Source organism: Malaclemys terrapin, chromosome 6 (genome assembly GCF_027887155.1).
Source record: "Malaclemys terrapin pileata isolate rMalTer1 chromosome 6, rMalTer1.hap1, whole genome shotgun sequence".
NCBI lineage: Eukaryota > Metazoa > Chordata > Testudines > Emydidae > Malaclemys > Malaclemys terrapin.
In genome coordinates this window covers 114288608-114306758 of record NC_071510.1, presented here as the reverse complement: position 1 = coordinate 114306758, position 18151 = coordinate 114288608, and the positions used below count along the sequence as shown (strand labels likewise).

The 18151-nt window shown below is 38.9% G+C and overlaps 1 protein-coding gene across 5 annotated transcripts in view; it reads left to right on the top strand.

The window, feature by feature from the left end:
* Window positions 1–18151, top strand: part of WDR7 (WD repeat domain 7) — a 344118-nt gene that overhangs the window by 84167 nt on the left and 241800 nt on the right. For 3 of the 5 annotated variants that reach the window (XM_054032281.1, XM_054032279.1, XM_054032284.1), the window contains 3 exons: window positions 8160–8929; window positions 9426–9514; window positions 15194–15283. In XM_054032281.1, coding sequence (XP_053888256.1) covers window positions 8160–8929; window positions 9426–9514; window positions 15194–15283 — 949 coding nt within the window. The remainder of the gene's footprint in view (window positions 1–8159; window positions 8930–9425; window positions 9515–15193; window positions 15284–18151) is intronic. The other 2 variants (XM_054032283.1, XM_054032282.1) reach the window with 1 other exon arrangement.

The following is an 18151-nucleotide window of genomic DNA, read 5'->3' as shown; positions in this document are numbered from 1 at the left end:
CATGTGGCATCAGGGCCCACATTCCTGCCCCTGTCACTCCACATCGAGGGACATTAAGGACAAACACAGCTTCACATACACTGACCTGTTAAAGCCATGGTTGATGTATGTGTAGCTAAAATGGACATGAATATTCCTTCCCTGTCCTTTAAGCTCTGTTCCATATGTAATTTTAGCGTCGTCCTTGCCAAGATGGAGTCTGCTCTGCAGGCAGCTCCAGCCAAGAAAAGGCATGTGTAGGAACACAGCAGGGAAAGTCCCTTCCACCCCAGGGGCACCTGATACAACCCCCCCGGAGTGAACACACACACACACTGGAATAGTACAGTGAATCTAGGAAAGTGAAATACTTATTCACAGAGGGATGAATGGAGAAAAACAACAGGGGAAAGACATAGGGAGCGGTAACACAGTGTTACATTCAACACAGGCCCAGTGGTATCACTGTCTGAAAGGGAAAACACCAAGCCATGCATTTGCACTCAGAGTTCAGGAGTCCTGGGCAAAGTTCCAGTCTGGTGGTGAGTCTTGGGTGTTCCTGGTCGTCTTTGGCACTACTAAACTTTCTCCGACAAACCCTTCTTGTGCCTCTTTTGGCACTCTCTGCAAACCCACTTAGCTAGCTACAGCTTCCCTTCTTCCTACCAATGCAAGGTCACAAGCTTCAGTACTCACTGCCTCATACAGTTCTGGGCAGCTCTAGTTTGTCCTTCTCAAGTGATTCCTCCTTGGCACAGTGCTGCTCCTGTCCTGGGGTGTTCCCGGTCAGCCACTCCAGACTCTGGGCAGGTTCTCGGCTGCTTCACTATATGAGGAGCTGCTTGCTGTAGTTCTTCTATGTGGTGCTCCAGACATATACCCTGTTGCTCTCCCTCCCTTCACGCTTCCCACTCAGGACAAAGATTTAAAGGGGCCACCCTCCCTAAACCCCAAAAGGGTTACACATAAATTTGTTAAGGTTTTAATGTATTTGCTTTTAACTTGCACAGAAATTTTTGAAGTGTTTTATTACATAGTAAAACTATATTGTTCAGAAAATAATTCATCTTTATTAAGTCGCAACGTATTTTGCAAAATGGCTGGTGGCATTGAAAGCACCCACTTACTTGTGACTGTAAACTTTGACAGAGCTCATAGAATCCCTGACAAACAATGTAATAATCATAAATGTACAGCAAGCGCCACAAAGTTAATAGGGTGCATTGTCTGTTACATGCCATAGATGTGCACCAAGCACCACACAGTTTCTAACAGTTCCAAGCTGCAGGACCGGGGTGAGCACAGTGCATTAACTGTGGCTCGCTGTTGGAGCTCTTTCAAAGCCTCCCTGAACCATATAGCTCCACGTTGAGCAATTCTGATAGCCCTTGTATCTGGCTGTTCAAACGCAGCCGACAGCAGTACCAGCTCTACCTTCCACCATAATGGATACTTTTTCCCCTTTACTTCACAAATTTGCAAGATGCAGCAGGCAGCTAAACCATATTTTTCTCACTGAGCTCCAATCTTGTGAGTAAACTATGTCAGCGCCTCTTCAGTATACCAAAAGCATACTCAATTGTCTTGCTGCACCTACTGAGCCGGTAGCTGAATCTCTCCTGGTGCTGTGAAGGTGGCCAGTGTATGGTGTCATGACCATGGTAGTAAGGCATAGGCTGGGTCCCCCCAAGATCACTATGGACATTTCAATATCACCAATAGTCATCTGCCAGGTGGGAAAGAAAGCCCCTGCTTGTAGCTTTCTGAACAGTCCAGTGTTCTTAAAGATGCGAGAGTCATGCACTGTCCCTGACCAGCGAACACTGATGTTGGTTAAGTGTCCCTGGTGATCCACCTGTGCTTCCCTAACCATAGAAAAATAGCCCTATCTGTTGATGTACTCTGTGGCAAAGTGGTCTGGTGCCAAATAGGGATATGCGTGCTATTAATCGCTCCACCACAGTTCGCGAACCCCATTGCAGCAAGTCATCCATTACACTTTGCTGAAAGTCTCAGTCCTGTGTAGGAGGAGACGACCAATGGCCCTGCCCATTTGTGTGACAATAACCCCCACCGTGGATTTTCCAACTACAAAATGATTTCTGCCATTGCAGTTTTCCTCCGTGTGATTGCTACTCCCTTCCCCACTGTCAGTGCAGCTCTCATTCTGGTGTTCCTGCACTTGAGGGCTGGGGTAAGGTTGGCACACCGATCCAGGAATATGGCCTTATGCATCCAAAAGTTCTACAGCCACTGCTCATAATTACAAGCCTGCATTGCGATGCGATCCCGCCAGTCAGTGCTCAGTTCTCAGGCCCAAAAGTGGTGTTCCACCATTTGGAGCGCTGTGAATGCCAGCAACAATCTTTAATTGGGTCTTGCTACGTCCCACAGTAATCTGACCTCCAGGAAATTGTCATGTTCCCCAAGGCTCTTCTTGCGGCTCTGCAAATACCAGAAGATTGTGCATCCTGTGTTTGCAATGCTTGTGACAATAGTGCAGAGCTGTGCAGGCTCCATCGTTCTGTCAGAGTTGGCGGACCATGACCAGTTCCTTGTGGGTTCGTGGGATTTACAAAAATTATGGTACAGAGATGGCATTATGGGGTCGAGAAAGTTGCATGATGTGAACTTGACCCTTCTGTCCACGTCACTCCTGCATGACTCATTTCTTCCCCACCATGCATTGCCAAAACTTCCCATGAGTCAGTGTGCTGGATAGTGGCGAGTTGCACACTGGATACCTACCCATGGTGTACTGCACTGTGCATTGAAACAAGCACTCCTGGTGAGTACTGCAGGGCGGATGCAGAGAGCCAAGTATGCATGCACACAAGCGCCATGCATACTGCGGCGGCTTTATGCTGATGTAACTTGTGGTGGCGGAAGTTTGTAGTGTAGATATGCCCTAAGGGCTGGTCTACTTTACAGAGTTAGGTAAACTAGATTGCTCAGGGTTGTGAAAAAATGTATGCCTTGTATAATGTAAATAAGCCAAATTAGGCCCTGGTGTAGACACCACGAGGTAGACAGAAACATTTTTCTGTCAACCTTGCTAACACTTCTCAGAGGTGGATTTCCTACAGTGACAGAAGCACTCCTTTTGTTACTATAGTAAGTATCGTCACTGCAGCGGTGCCACTGTAATTTTTCTAATATAGACATACCCAAAGACATTTGCTAGGGGTTTCATTAATACAAAACTGTATATTCAGCAAACAGAAATTAAAACCGAAATGAAGAAGGTCCAGGTTGTTATCACAAGTACGTTCCAGAGAAATAACAGGGCTTCAAGGAAAGGAGTTAAATAAAAATATGTGGTCAAGAATAAAAGCTATACATTTCTATATATTGTTGCAAAAAGCTTAAAAGCAAAACAATAGGTGAGCTAGAATGCCAGCTAAAGAAGACTGGATGGAGACTGATTATAATAGACACTTCTGAAACACGGGGAATGTCAAACCAGGGCACTTTGTTGTATATTATAAACTGTATTGGAAGTGCACATTAGGTTGTGGTGGGGAAATAGCACTGTATCTGAAAGAGTATGTAGAAATTTTATCACATTAGATTTCAAGTGGAAAGGACCATGTAACACAATCTGTATGCATACCAATTCCAAATCATCATCATAAAAATATATTAGTAGCATTGTACTACCAGCCTTTGAATCAGGAAAATACATTAAAAGTGCACTGTGGAGGAAAATCAAAGATATAACTAAATCAAATACAGATGCAATAATGATGACCCCACCCCCAACTAGCCACATATCACAGCTGAGCAAGGTTTATAGAAGCAATTTCTCAACCCATTAAATGATTGCTTCTTAGCATTAGTTCTAGAGCACAGAAGAGGAGAGGATACTCTTGACTTGGTCCTAAATAACACAGAGGAGTTAATTCAGGAAGTAAGCTAGTATCCTTCAAAAAGTGTGAATCCTTCCCAACTGAAGCCAGTAGAAGGGAACATAAAGTATTTCAGGTAAAATATAAATTGGAAATTATAAAGGTTAAGAGGAATTTTGTGGAGTAAATAGATGATCTCAAAAACAAATAAGCCTTATCAGAGTGTAAAGGAAGCAGTTGAGGAAGATAAGGTCTGTCTTCTCCTGAACATCTGCTGTAGTGATAATGACCCCATTCAGGTAATAAATGAAGCACTGCAAAAGACAGAAATGTCAAAAGAAGAAATTCTGAAAGAAACTGATAAGATGAACAGCACCAAATAACTAGGAGTTCATAATCTTTATATAAGACTTCTGAAGGATATCCAGCATGGAGTGACCTGAGCTTCTAACATAAATATGCACTCTCATTAAAATAATCTACTATACGATTGGATGGGGGAATAGCACATGTACTTTTCTTTTAAAAAGGTGCTAGAATGATCTTGGGAATTCGGTACTGAAATAAGGATACTAATCTATTAGAATGGTTGAAATAATAATTAGAGTATTTTATAAAACAACTAGATGAGCAGGAGATAATGGGGGACAAACCAGCATTACTTCTGTTAATGAAAATTATGCCTTTCAAATTTACTATAATTTCCTGATCATGTCAAAATGGTGATGCAAGGAAAAAGAGTAGATGTCAATTACCTAAGTTTTCAACAAGTGTGTGACAAAGTCCTGCACAAGAAGCTGTTAAAGGAAATGAAGTAGCCATGGGGTTAAAAGGACGTACTATCTTGGATTAGAAGAAACGAGCAAAGAGACAGAGAGAAAGGATAGGAATAAATGGCCAGTTTTCAAATTGGCCAAAGGTTAAACAGTATGCATCTAGGATCCCTGCGAGGACTTATAGGGTTGAACAAATTTGTTAAGGGTCTGGAGATGGAATGAACAGTTAAGTTGCAAAAGTTTGCAGATTTAATTATTTAGGTTAGTCTAGATAAGACTTTGAGGGACTCAAGGGGGACCTAAAAACATAGCAAAAATAGTCACCACAATGGAAGCCGAAATTCAATGTTGAAAAATTCTAGGTACTGCATCTTGGAGGAGTAAAGCACTCATGCAGCTCGATGGATTGTAAGTACTCAAAGAAAGATGCAGCCTTCATTGGGGACAGCACAAGAAAGATATCTGCTCAGTGCACCGAGGCAGTCAAAAAGCAAACAAAATGTTAGGATGTATAAAGAATGGGATAGAAAATAATATTGAGAATATAATTATATAAGTTGGTACTAAGCCTTCACCTTGAGTACTTTATTCACTTCTAATCACTTCACCTCAAAAGAACTTATGATAGAAACATTGAAAGACTTCTAGTTGGAAAGAGTAGTGGGGAAAAAAGAAGGCTATTTAGTTAACAGAGGGGGAAAAATAATAGGGGTCTTTATTATTGATTGCAGCACCTTGCTATTTACATCTTTCCACTGGCTCCCGTATTTCTATTATATCAGATACAAACTGATAATGTTCATTTTTAAGACTTTCCTTTGTTTTTGCTTATCATAGCATCTTATATATATCTAAATTGTCAATCCCACCTCCATCAGTGATACCAGCCTCTGCATATCCAAAATTATATTAAATAGAACAACAGTTTGTGTTAGAAGAGGTATAGAGCTTAAATGTATAAGCCAGTCACTATCTACCTCTGGTTAGGAAGAAACTTACACTAAGGGCAGGTTATTCTAGTCTAGACTAGACTAGACGGAGTGTTAGTCTGATCTGTATGGCAATTTCAATATTGTTTGCAGTGCTGTAGCCGTGTTGATCTCAGGATGTGAGAGAGACAAGGTAGAGGGTACTATCTTTCATTGGACCAGCTGTTTGTGAAAGAGACAAGTTTTTGAACAACACCGCTCTTCCTCAGTTTTTGTCTTTATCATTTTTCTGTGTCAGTTCATTGGAGAGCACAGTGATTGTCAGGTTTCACCCACATAGTTCTTGTTGGGGCATTTGATGCACTGCATGAGGTGCACTACATGTTGTGATAAGTAGGACCCATTCATCTTGAGAGGTGTGTTGAGGGGGTTATTTATCTTCATAGTAGTGAAGATATGTCTGCATGTTTTGCATCTGTTCTGGCAGGGTTTGGTGTTGCTTTAAGTTGGTGTGTCCTGGTCTGTGGGGAGCTTGCTTCTGATGATGAGCTTGGTGAAGTTGCGGGAAGGGGCATTTCTTTCAGGATGGATCCCTATCAAGCATGATTTGTAACTGTTGATGATATGGGTGCTAGTGTGGGGTGGTACGTTACAACTTGGGGTGTGTGGTCAGTGGGATTTATTTTTCAGTGGGTGAAATCAGACCATGACTATGCTTTCCAATGAACTAACACAGAAAAATGATAAAAGACAACATAAGAAGCAAAGGTCCATCCAGCCTAGCATCCTGTCCCCAAACAGTGGCCAATGCCAGGTGCTTCAGAGGGAATGAGCAGAACAGGTAACCATCAAGTGATCCATCCGCTGTCACTCATTTCCAGCTTCTGGCAAACAGAGGCTAGGGACACCATCACTGCCCATTCTGGCTAATAGTCATAGATGGACCCATTCTCCATGAATTTATCTAGGTCTTTTCTGAACCCTGTTACAGTCTAAATCATTCCAGGCAGGGCATTGTCAAGCTGGGCCTTAAAAACCTCAAAGGATGGAGATTCCACCACCTCCCTAGGTAACCGATTCCAGTGCTTCACCACCCTCCTAGTGAATAGTTTTTTCCTAATATCTGACCCCACTGCTTGTCCAGCTCTCACCAAATGCAGCAGTGCTCTAGCAAACCATTCAATCTGATGGATATCAAAAGTGCTAAAAGAACAGGAGTACTTGTGGCACCTTAGAGACTAACTAATTTATTAGAGCATAAGCTTTCGTGGGCTACTGCCCACTTCGCAGTAGCCCACAAAAGCTTATGCTTTAATAAATTTGTTAGTCTCTAAGGTGCCACAAGTACTCCTGTTCTTTTTGCAGATACAGACTAACACGGCTGCTACTCTGAAAAGTGCTAAAGGTAACTTTATTATCTGTTTTCAGCCTTGTACAAGTTAATGGTATTTAATTTTAAATGATGAAAAATAACCATTGTATTCCCAGTGGACAGTTACTTTAAACATGAAGGCAAAGATACAGGTACATGTCCCCTCAAATCTTACAATTCTGTAAATTATAACAAACGACTGAATTTTCAGAAGAAAAAGAAACAGTAGCTGACCGCAATCAAGTACCAAAAAAACCCACCTAATTTGATTACTCAACTAGTCACTGCTCTCCACCCATAGTTTTTCTACATTTTGGGTTTTTGGAAATGCTATACATTGATCACATATCAATCCTTTTATTTTTTTTCCCCCTCAGACCCTTACAGATTGCCGTCCATTGCTTAAACTGTGCAGCAAGAATAATAGCTTAGCAATTGCCCTTTGTATATATGACATTTTAAAAGGAAACTATCACATTTCTGATGTAGCAGGTATTCGAGTGCTATATAAATATATAAATGTGTTTTCCTCAGGAATTAATGTTTACTTTGGTTACAGGGAGAAAATAGAATTCTAATAGTACTTAGAAATCAATGTTGGTGTTGTTTATTCCTTTCTTCTTTACACCCCTGCTGGCTTTTCTCTATCAGTAGTGTTTGTTTTTTGGGGGAGAGGGGTGGAACAGTGGAGAAAAATGCAGACTTAAGGAATATCTATTTTACTTTGTTTCAGCTTCTGATCACGTACATTGGCATAATAGGCTAGATTATCCCCTTCGTTTTTTTAAATTTTATTAGTGTCTGAAATACCAAAGGTTTTCTTTCTTTCTTTTGTTTGGTTTGAATTTAATAGACCAGAATACATGGGTTTATTTTATATTTGTAAAATAGCTGTTATCTTTTAGGGTTCATGATCTAAAGAACCAATGAGAAGTGACTGGTGAACTAATGATTGGTATTTCATTGATGAAGTTATATAACTAAAATTTGCATGTATTTAAGCTAAAACCCGCCCAATGATATTTCAAAGCTATTATGTTTCCTCTCTTGTGTATGGTGGCTTAAATGGAATCATATAACGTTTTCCATTGGCACTTGCATTACATATTTTAAATCTCATGAGTTCTCAAACTTTTCTTACCTGTGATGCTTATGTTTATAAACTAACTTTGTGGAAAGATTGAAAATACTAATAAAGTGAAGATATTATTTTCATTTTAATCCGTACTTTTTCTTTTTTCTTTTTTAATTGCAGGGGAATTTGCCTAAATATTCACACAATTCTCTGATGGTTCAAGCCATAAAGACTAACCTAACAGATCCAGATATACATGTGCTCTTCTTTGATGTAGAAGCTCTGATTATTCAGCTACTGACTGAAGAAGCCTCTAGGCCTAATACTGCACTCATTTCCCCAGAGAATTTACAGAAAGCATCTGGCAGTTCTGATAAGGGGGGGTCTTTTCTGGCTGGCAAACGAGCAGCAGTGCTCTTCCAGCAAGTCAAGGAAACGATCAAAGAGAACATAAAAGAACATCTTCTTGATGATGAAGATGAGGATGAAGAATCAATGAGACAGAGAAGGGAAGACAGTGACCCAGAATATCGCTCCAGCAAATCTAAACCATTAACCCTATTAGAGTATAATCTAACCATGGACACAGCAAAGCTTTTTATGTCCTGTCTTCATGCCTGGGGTTTGAATGAAGATCTAGATGATGTTTGTCTTGATCGCCTTGGCATGCTTAAACCACACTGTTCTGTGTCCTTTGGTCTGCTATCTAGAGGAGGCCACATGTCTCTGATGCTTCCAGGATATAACCAGTCCCTACGCAAACCATCATATGGTAGTGTGGAAGTAGGAAGGAAAATGTCCATTACAGAGGGACTAGGAAGGGGGACATATGGAGTATCACGTGCAGTCACTACTCAGCATCTCCTGTCTATTATCTCTTTGGCGAATACTTTGATGAGTATGACTAATGCAACGTTTATTGGAGACCATATGAAGAAGGGTCCAATCAGGTATGAAAAGGATTCAGCGTATTTATTTATCTTGTAATAACCTGTTTGCCTTTTGATTTTTTTATTGTAAAACAATATTTTTGTTTTATTTAATTGTTACTCTTTATAGCTTTGTGCTATTGAACACCTATTACAGCCACACTAGATGAACATGATATGGGTATCCATTATGTTATATGTTATGGGTTTTTTTAAACCAGTGTGACTTAATTGGTGTTACAGCACATAAAATGGTTGTAAGAGAGTGAGAATTAGGCTCACATATTTGTATTGTTTTCTCAATAACTTTTAAATAGTTTATCAAATTCTAAATACATTATACTGATAATATTTCAGTTATAGTTGGTGAGAAATTATCTGTGAATTGCTAATAAGCCTTAATTTTAATAGCAACTAAAGTGTTTTGATGGGACACTCTTTTAATGGGACACCTTAAATCAGAATAAATATCTTTTGGAGAATAAGCTTTGAATGTTTTGTCTCATTTTATTTTTAGACCTCCTAGGCCAGGCACCCCAGATTTGTCTAAAATGAAGGCTCCCCCACCAGCTTCCAGTAATGCAGCTCAAGGGCAAATTAAACAAGGTAAAATTAAAGCCTGTGAGATAACTGACATGACATTTTAGCTCTAGACTGAAATGGTCTAGCTACTCTGTAGTGATGATAACATTGTATTGGTTTCTAGCTGTAAAAAGAAAATACTATGATATTCCATATGAAAATGTGTATTAAGATCCATGTATTTTTTTAATCAGTATAATGAAGTGCTGATATTAACATAGTGTGGTCACATGACATTTAACTGTCTGCTTCATACAAAAGATGACCAAACTTCCCCCCTCCTTCCCTGACCCTTGTCAGGAACCCTTTTCAAAAGATACTGTTCCTCAAGCAGCTCAACTCTTTGCTGGTCTTGGGAGTGATAGAGGAAGTTCCTCCAGAACACTGGTGTCAGGTACTTCCTGATTTCCAAATCCAAGAGAGGGTTAAGACCTATGCTTGACCTCCGCAACCTCAATAAATATAACAGATACCTGAGGGTCCACATGGTTACTCAATCAGCTGCCCTCCCTGCTTTGACTCAGAATGACTGGTTTGCTACTCTGGACCTACAGGATGCTTATTTCCACGTGGCAATTCTTCTGAGCCCCAAGACATTTCTCCAGTTCGTTATAGTGCACAGCCATTTTCAGTACACAGTCCTTCCCTTTGATCTGTCTTCTGCCCCCTGGGTTTTTACCAAATGTATGGTCACGGTGATAGCTTACCTCAGGAAAAAGGAAATCCACATCTTCCCATATTTGGATGATTGGTTTCTCAGGGACAGTCCAGGGAAGAAGTCCTTTCTCACTTACACATACACTTCGCTAACTCAACCATCTGGGTCTTATCCTAAACACCAGAAAGTCGATCTTGGTTCCCACTCAGAAAATCAAGTTCACTGGGGCCCTAATAGACTCTACGAGTTTGAAAGTGTTTCTGCTAACCAACTTTTTCTGGACAATTTGCTGCCTTTGTCTCCATCTGCATTCTCAGCCTTCCATGAAGGTTCACATATGCCTGAGGTTCTTAGGCCCTATGTCTGCAGGCACCCAGGAGATTCAATTCACAAAGGTGCACCTTTGCCCTCTTCGCATGTGGCTCAGGCCTGTATCTCCCTTCATTGAATTGTCCACCAGTGCAAGGAATCCAGGATCAAGGGAATGTATCTCAAGGCATTCCCTTCATCCGGTGCTTACCAGTGAGGACTGTTCTCGCCAACACCTCTGTGATTGGTTGGGGAGCGCATCTGGGGTCCCTGAAGATTCAGGGCCTGTGGTCGGAGTAGGAAGCTCCACTGCATATCAATGTCCTGGAGCTTTGGGCCATCAACAATGCCTGTCTCACTTTCCTAGACCACATCAAGTTCACATACTTCACACAATACATCACAGTGGTATTGTCGGTAACAGGCAAAGAGGAGCACACTCCAGCATGCTCTGCCAAGAGGCGATCAGGTTGTGGCAATTCTGCTTTGATTAGAGTAACTCTCTGATAGTTGATCACTTGCCCAGGGGTCCAGAATCATATTGTGGACCATCTCACCAGGAATTTTTCCCTGAATCACAAGTGGTCTCTGAAGCCCAGTGTTCTGTGAGTCATCTTTGCAGCATGGGGCATCCAGCGATCAATCTGTTTGCCACAAGGGACTACAGCTGAAAGCTCATCCTCCTTGCCCCGGCATGGCTGAGGCAGTGCTGGTTTTCCAACCTTCTTGCACTGTTGATTCAGCCTCCCATATCCTTTCCTCTCCATCCCAACCTGCTTATACAGAATCATGGTTGCACTCTGCATCCCGTGCTCAGCTCCCTGTATCTCATGGGGTGGCTGCTGCGTGGATGAATGAGGAAGAAGAGCAGTGTTCAGTGGCTGTTCGACAGGTCCTACTCAGTAGTAGAAAACCCTTTACCAGAATGGCCTATTCAGTAAAGTGGATGCATTTTCAATGTGGTCACTGGTCTTTGGAGTTCAGCCATTGCTGGCTACTATGCCAAAACATCTTGGAGTATTTGCTGCATGTTCAGCCACCAGGCCTTGAGTTTCACTTGTTTAAGGTGCATGTAGCAGCAATCTCAGCCTTTCATCCACCCATTTCTGGAAGATTGGTGTTTTCCAGTGCCATAGTGGTGAGATTCTTAAAAGGAACCCTGTGCCTCCATCTGCCAGTGCAGGAACTGGTTCCCTTGTTGGACCGTAACACATTCTTAGCAGCCTCTGTGAGACTTCTGTTCAGGCCTCTGGCATCCTGCCTCTTTCCTTTCTTATGTCAAAAAAACTGCATTCCTCGTGGTGATAACATCTGCAAGGAGAGTGTGAGTGTTGCTAGTTTTGGAGAACTGCATGTAAGGAGGCTCTGCCATCAAAAAGAAAGTGATGATGCAGCTGTAATTTGTGTCTTAAGTTTTCTTTCAGATTCATTTAAACCAAGGAGTATATTTTCATGTGTTTTTTCCTATGCTCCTTTCGTCTCTGGAGGAGCAGCATCTTCACACTTTGGATGTCAGACGATGTCTGGCCTTTTATGTTGACAGGACTAAACCCTTTTGGGCTTCACCTTGTTTGTTTGTGTCATACACAAACCCTCTGAAGTGACAGGCAGTTTCCTCACAGAGGATCTCTAAGTGGATAACGTCCTGTATCAAGACTGCATATGAAACAGGTGAAAGCTCATTCTGTGAGGATACAAGCTACATCAGTAGTGTTCTTAAGTGACGTCTCGATACTGGACATTTGCAGGGTTGCCACATGGTTGTTGATACATACATTTACAAACCATTATGCCATTACCACAGCATCCAGAGCAGATGCAAACACTGGGAAGGAGGCCTTGTTTAAATAGACCCCTAGACTCACCTTCTGTGGGCAGCTTGTAAGTCAAGTGGAATACATGGCTGCATCTACTCGAAGAAGAATGAATTGTTACTGACTGTAACTGTAGTTCTTCGAGATGTGATGCAGACATGTATTCCATGATCCACCATCCGTCCCCTCTGCATCAGAGTCTAGTTTCTGGGAATTTGGGGGCAAAGAAATTCGGGGTGGGGTGGCACCCCATATAGCCAGGGGAGGGGTTAAGAGCAAGAGACGTGAGCACTGCCCCTCTACAGGTGCTGTTAGACAAAATTCTCCAGCTCTGGTGCACGAGGTGCACACACACCTACGTGCAATACACGTCTGCATCACATCTTGAAGAACCACAGTTACAGTAAGTAACCATTTCTTTTGCCATTGTGCTGCTTTATTTATAATCTAGCTCAATCAAAAAAGCTGTGAATTTGCTTTACCATTCGAAAAGCTACTAGGCACAAGGGATAATTTGTATTTCTTCTCTAAAAGATGGTATTCTCATCTTGGACACAAAAAGATAGGGGCTCTTCTTCGAAGAGGAAATTTGCTAGGCAGCAACATTTGTGAATCTTCATTCTTTTGTTAAGCATTAATGTTTGCCAGTACATTCATTAGATAACAGGAGCTCAACTCAGTTTAGCTTCAGGGCTTGGATGCATAAATGTACTCAAAAAAAGGGGTTTGTAGGATCAGGGCCAAAGTTGGGATGAGATGAAAGAGATGGAGAACTGGAGCTTAATGGCAAAATTATGGTAACAAAAGATCCAGACTAGTTGCCCATTGAATGTTATTGGATCAAGACATCTTCCCCTTTTCACCCATTTACTTTCCTTTTTTCTTAAATAAAGACAGTTTTTAAAATTAGGGAGAGCTCAGTAGAGATTGTAAAGAAGTCATACATTTTGTATGAGTGTTATCCTTTTCAGAATGAAAAACCTGTCATTTTTCATCCAAGTGGCAGTCCTAATTATGATGGTAAATAACATGTTTAAAGACATCAGTTGGGAACTGAATTATATTAGAATGTAATCTACCAAAATTAAATTATGCGTTGGTGTCAAATCCCTGTATAGCATGACATGTTCTCTTATTTAAATAGTCATTTTCAACTTAAATTTTGTAGTGTTTGTTACAAACTTACTTATGCTTATTATACCTCTATTTTCTCCAAATTAGATTTATATATTTGTTTATGGGAAGCTGAATTCTGATTTTCTCCACATTTCTATTTAGTATCTTTCAGTTCCAGGTGGTATTCGTAGGTTAAAGTCAATATTTTCCTATCTCTTTATCCCTATATGTGGTATTTGTAGTATCTTGTCTTCTCATTGATTTCTTTTGCTATTTTTTTTTTTTTAAGATCAATTAGTAGAAGTGAAATTAGTGCACATTGTGGCATGTTTGATCTCCATCACTTTGACCAGTATCTGTCCTGAGAACACTAGAGTCCAATGTCATTGGGCTATTTGAGCCAGTTGTTGTAACTTCCAGTTACAGTGATTGATATAAATAGTGACATTTGGAGGGAGCTATCCTAAGAAAATGAACAGATACTTTCCCAAGTAAATTACCAGGCAGTTTATTTTTTATAAAACTCTCTAAACTTTTTATTCTCATAAATCAAATTCAGGGTTTATTGTTTTACCATTTCTAGTACATTTAATTTTTCTTTAGATAAAATAAAAGGTTGGCAATTTATGCTAGTCATCCTTTCACTTTACACGTGCCATCATGATGCATGGAAATTATGGAAAAACGTAGTTTTGATGCAGATGTCCTTACAGTGACAAAAGAAGTTCATTGCATGAAAAGCAAACATACCATTTAGAAGACCATGGTTAATCTGTTCAGGAGCCTGAACCTATTGTTGTTCTGCAATGGAATAAAGGAGAGGGATTAATTTGAAGATGCTTGTGCATGACATATGGTAATTTCTCTATAGGAAGGAAGTGTCAAATAGTGACCTCTAAATCTTAACATTGACCTCTGCTTGTAGAATGTGTGAGACATAAGATTTGCCTGTCTTTTCATATGATAATTTGAGTCATGGAGCATTAGTGGGACTATAATAGTACTAGTTTTGGACTGCCTTTGCACTAAGAGATTATGCAATTTACAAAATGGCTATATCAAAGCCTGAAATACTTTAATTTAGCAATTACAGTTTTGTACAATGTTACGTTAAAAGTTGCTTATCTACAGGTGTAGTTCTACTTTATTATAGTACACACTTTATATGTTCGTGTAGGTTTTCTGCTACAGTTTATTTGTATAGGGCTTTATTTAGTGTAATTTTAAAATGGTTTAAATAGTTTCAGACATTTAAAACTAGACTAAACTAGAATTGTAGGAAGCACTCCTTCAGTGGTAGAGCGATGGATTAGATGGTATGCCTTGTTTTAGGAGTATCTATTTCTAGTTTTTGTAACTAGTAGTAGGAAATAGCAAATCGCTTAGTTTTGGGAATAATTTTAAAGTGTCATATTTGGTGGTTTTTTTTAATTTCACAGATATGATTTGAGTTTTAGCTGCATTTAGTTGATGTGCTGTGTAATATTGTGAATTCATGCTATATTTTAAAGCAAATTTGAAATCCCTTAATTTACAATGAGTCTTGTCTATTCCAAATAAGCAAGTTTATGTTAGTATCTTTGTATTTTCTGCAACTGCATGTCTTTCTGTCACTGATGTTACACTTCTGGTAAAACCTAGAATATTTTTATTTTATAGTTGATATAGTCACAGTTTGTCTCAGTTTTTCTTTTTTCATTTTTCAGTAACACTAATCAGTTTTTCAGAAATGTCTATCTTCATTTTCCTCTCTTTCTCTCTCTCTCTCTCTTTTTTTTTTTAATTTCTTCTTCTTTCCTCTGCAAGTTGCTCCTGCTGTTTCTTCTAGCACTGAAGCTGATCGCTCTGGCTCTGACCCTGCTCCTACTTTACGTAGCTGTTTCTTAGTAAATGAAGGTATTCTCTCCACATTTTCTATCTACTCGTCATTTACTTACAATTAATGTCATTATCATTGTTATGACATGACTTTTTAATCTGCATATTCATTTGTTTTGGGAGAGATGCAAAATGAAACTTGTCTCTAACTTTGTTCATTAATATTGGGTAAAAATGTTGACAAGGATTAGTTTTAATTCATATTACCTGAATTTTGTGTAAATCATGTTTACTTTAAATCTATGAGAATTGTTTATAGACATTATTTCCATTTGAAACCTCCCTTATTTAGAAAACAGAATCATTTCAATGTATCTCAGTTAGGGGAAAAAACATATGCCTTTGAGGTTGACAAACTAGGACTGTGTTGGACTGGGAAGGGCAGCATGTTCCAAAGTTGAGGGGCCCTCACAGGATAACACCATGCCAACTGCCCCCTCTCTCTGTCCTGTATCTTGGCTTGCAAGGATTTGATTTTTATCAGTAAACGTTGATAAACATCGATTTCACTGAACACTCACAAAAGATGAAAAATTTTCCATCAGTGATTATTAAAATTTACAGATAGGCAAAGTAAGGAAAATGCTGTTTGAGAACTTGAGTTTGATTTAAGGCTATTTACTTTGTATATTTTGACATATTATGTTAACAATGTGTGTTTTAACAATTATAAAACTTTTTATCTTTTTTTGAATCTCAACATCTACGGTCATAAAATTATTGTCTGACCCCTCCCCAAATACGTTCCCGCAAGTGTGAAAATTTAAAATGAAAGAAAAAATGCTTAAAATCCATACTTTTGCACAACTGTGAAAATTTAAAAAATAAAAGGATGCTTAAAATAAACAAATTAGGGCTGTCGATTAATCACAGTTAACTCACACGATTAAAAAAATTAATCGCACTGCTAAATAATAGATTACCAATTGAAATTTATAAAATATTTTTGGGTTTTTGTCTACATTTTCAAATATATTGATTTATATTACAACACAGAATACAAAGTGTACAGTGCTAATTTTATATTATTATTTTTTATTACAAATATTTGCACTGTAAAGTGATAAACAAAAGAAATAGTATTTTTCAATTCACCTTATACAAGTACTGTAATGCAAACTCTTTATCATGAAAGTGTAACTTACAAATGTAGAATTTTTTTGTTACATAGCTTCACTCAAAAACAAAACACTGTAAAACTTTAGAGCCTACAAATCCACTCAGTCCTACTTCTTGTTCAGCCAGTCACTAAGACAAACAAATTTGTTTACATTTAAGGGAGATAATGCTGCCTCTTTCTTACTTAAAATGTCACCTGAAAGTGAGAACAGGCGTTCGCATGGCACTTTTGTAGCCAGCGTTGCAAGGTATTTACGTGCCAGATATGCTAAACATTCATATGCCCTTTCATGCTTCGGCCAGTATTCCAGAGGACATGCTTCCATGCTGATGATGCTCATTTAAAAAAAAAAAGTGTTAATTAAATTTGTGACTGAACTCCTTGGGGGAGAATTGTATGTTTCCTGTTATGTTTTACTTGCATTCTGCCATATATTTCATGTTATAGCCGTCTCAGATGATGACCCAGCATGTTGTTCATTTTAAGAACACTTTCACCACAGATTTGACCAAACGCAAAGATGGTACCAATGTGAGATAGCTACACACTCAACCCAAGGTTTAAGAATCTGAAGTGCCTGCCAAAATCTGAGAGGGATGAGGTGTGGAGCAGGCTTTCAGAAGTCTTAAAAGAGCAACACTCAGATGCAGAAACTACAGAACCCAAACTACCAAAAAAGAAAATCAACCTTCTGCTGGTGTTATCTGACTCAGATAATGAAAATGAACTCCTGTGTTGAAGTGCTAATAACTATCAGAAAGTTACCTTTTAAAGATGACATTTCTTTTGATTTTTTTTATTAGTTCAGAAATTAATTTTTCTGTGGGAAAGCTTGAAATTATTTTTGTACGTTTTTTGGTGGTATCTTTGAATGAAGGAAAGACCTTTCCATAGTTAATGAAAATATTGAGATGCCTTCCATGCACAAATAATTTTTAGAGTTTACAAACAATTAAAAATAAATAAATAAATCCAACTTGGCATAGATAAAGACCCTGATCAAGAAATTCACTTTTCATGGTGGACTCCTGAGCCCCTGGAAAGCCCCACTGACTTTTAGTACCCACTGAGTAAGTTAAGAGAGAGGGTCTTTTTCTGTAATAAAGATTACAATTCAAGAAATTTTACATGGAATAAGTTATAAACATTCTAAAATATACCATATTGTACAAGCTAGATATGCTTATTTTTACTGGCTTTTTAAAAAAACATAGAAGGTGTGATGCCTCAGTGTGTTATGGTATGAATATATGTCTGAAACGTTACATGTTGAAATAAGGATTTAAATGAACAGGTCAAGATTTCATGCAAATATTAAATTGTATGTATGTTCTATTTTCACGTGGTGGTAGGTCCCTTTAAACTAGCACTTTTTCTATTTGTTGTTTAAAATAATATTTTAAAAAACTAAAAATGAAATTAAGTACAAAAACAACATGTGCAGTATTACTACTGACACTTTACATGCTTAATGACTGTAATCTGGACATGTTGCACTTGAATATTAAAGCATTAAACTCCATTTAAAGTAATGCAAATTATAATGTATATACGAGCCAGCTGACTTACACTTCCTTTGAATTTCAGGGTGGTGCTTTTTAAAATCTCAGCTTCAGTGTTGAATGAATTCATGGATTTTGTTTTTTGTTTTTGTTTGTTTTTGCATTTATTCTATATATAGTCCCTGATTCAGTAATGAATTTAAGCACTTTCTTAAGTCTCAAAGCATGTTTTTAAATACTTTGTTGTGTCAAGATCACAATGTA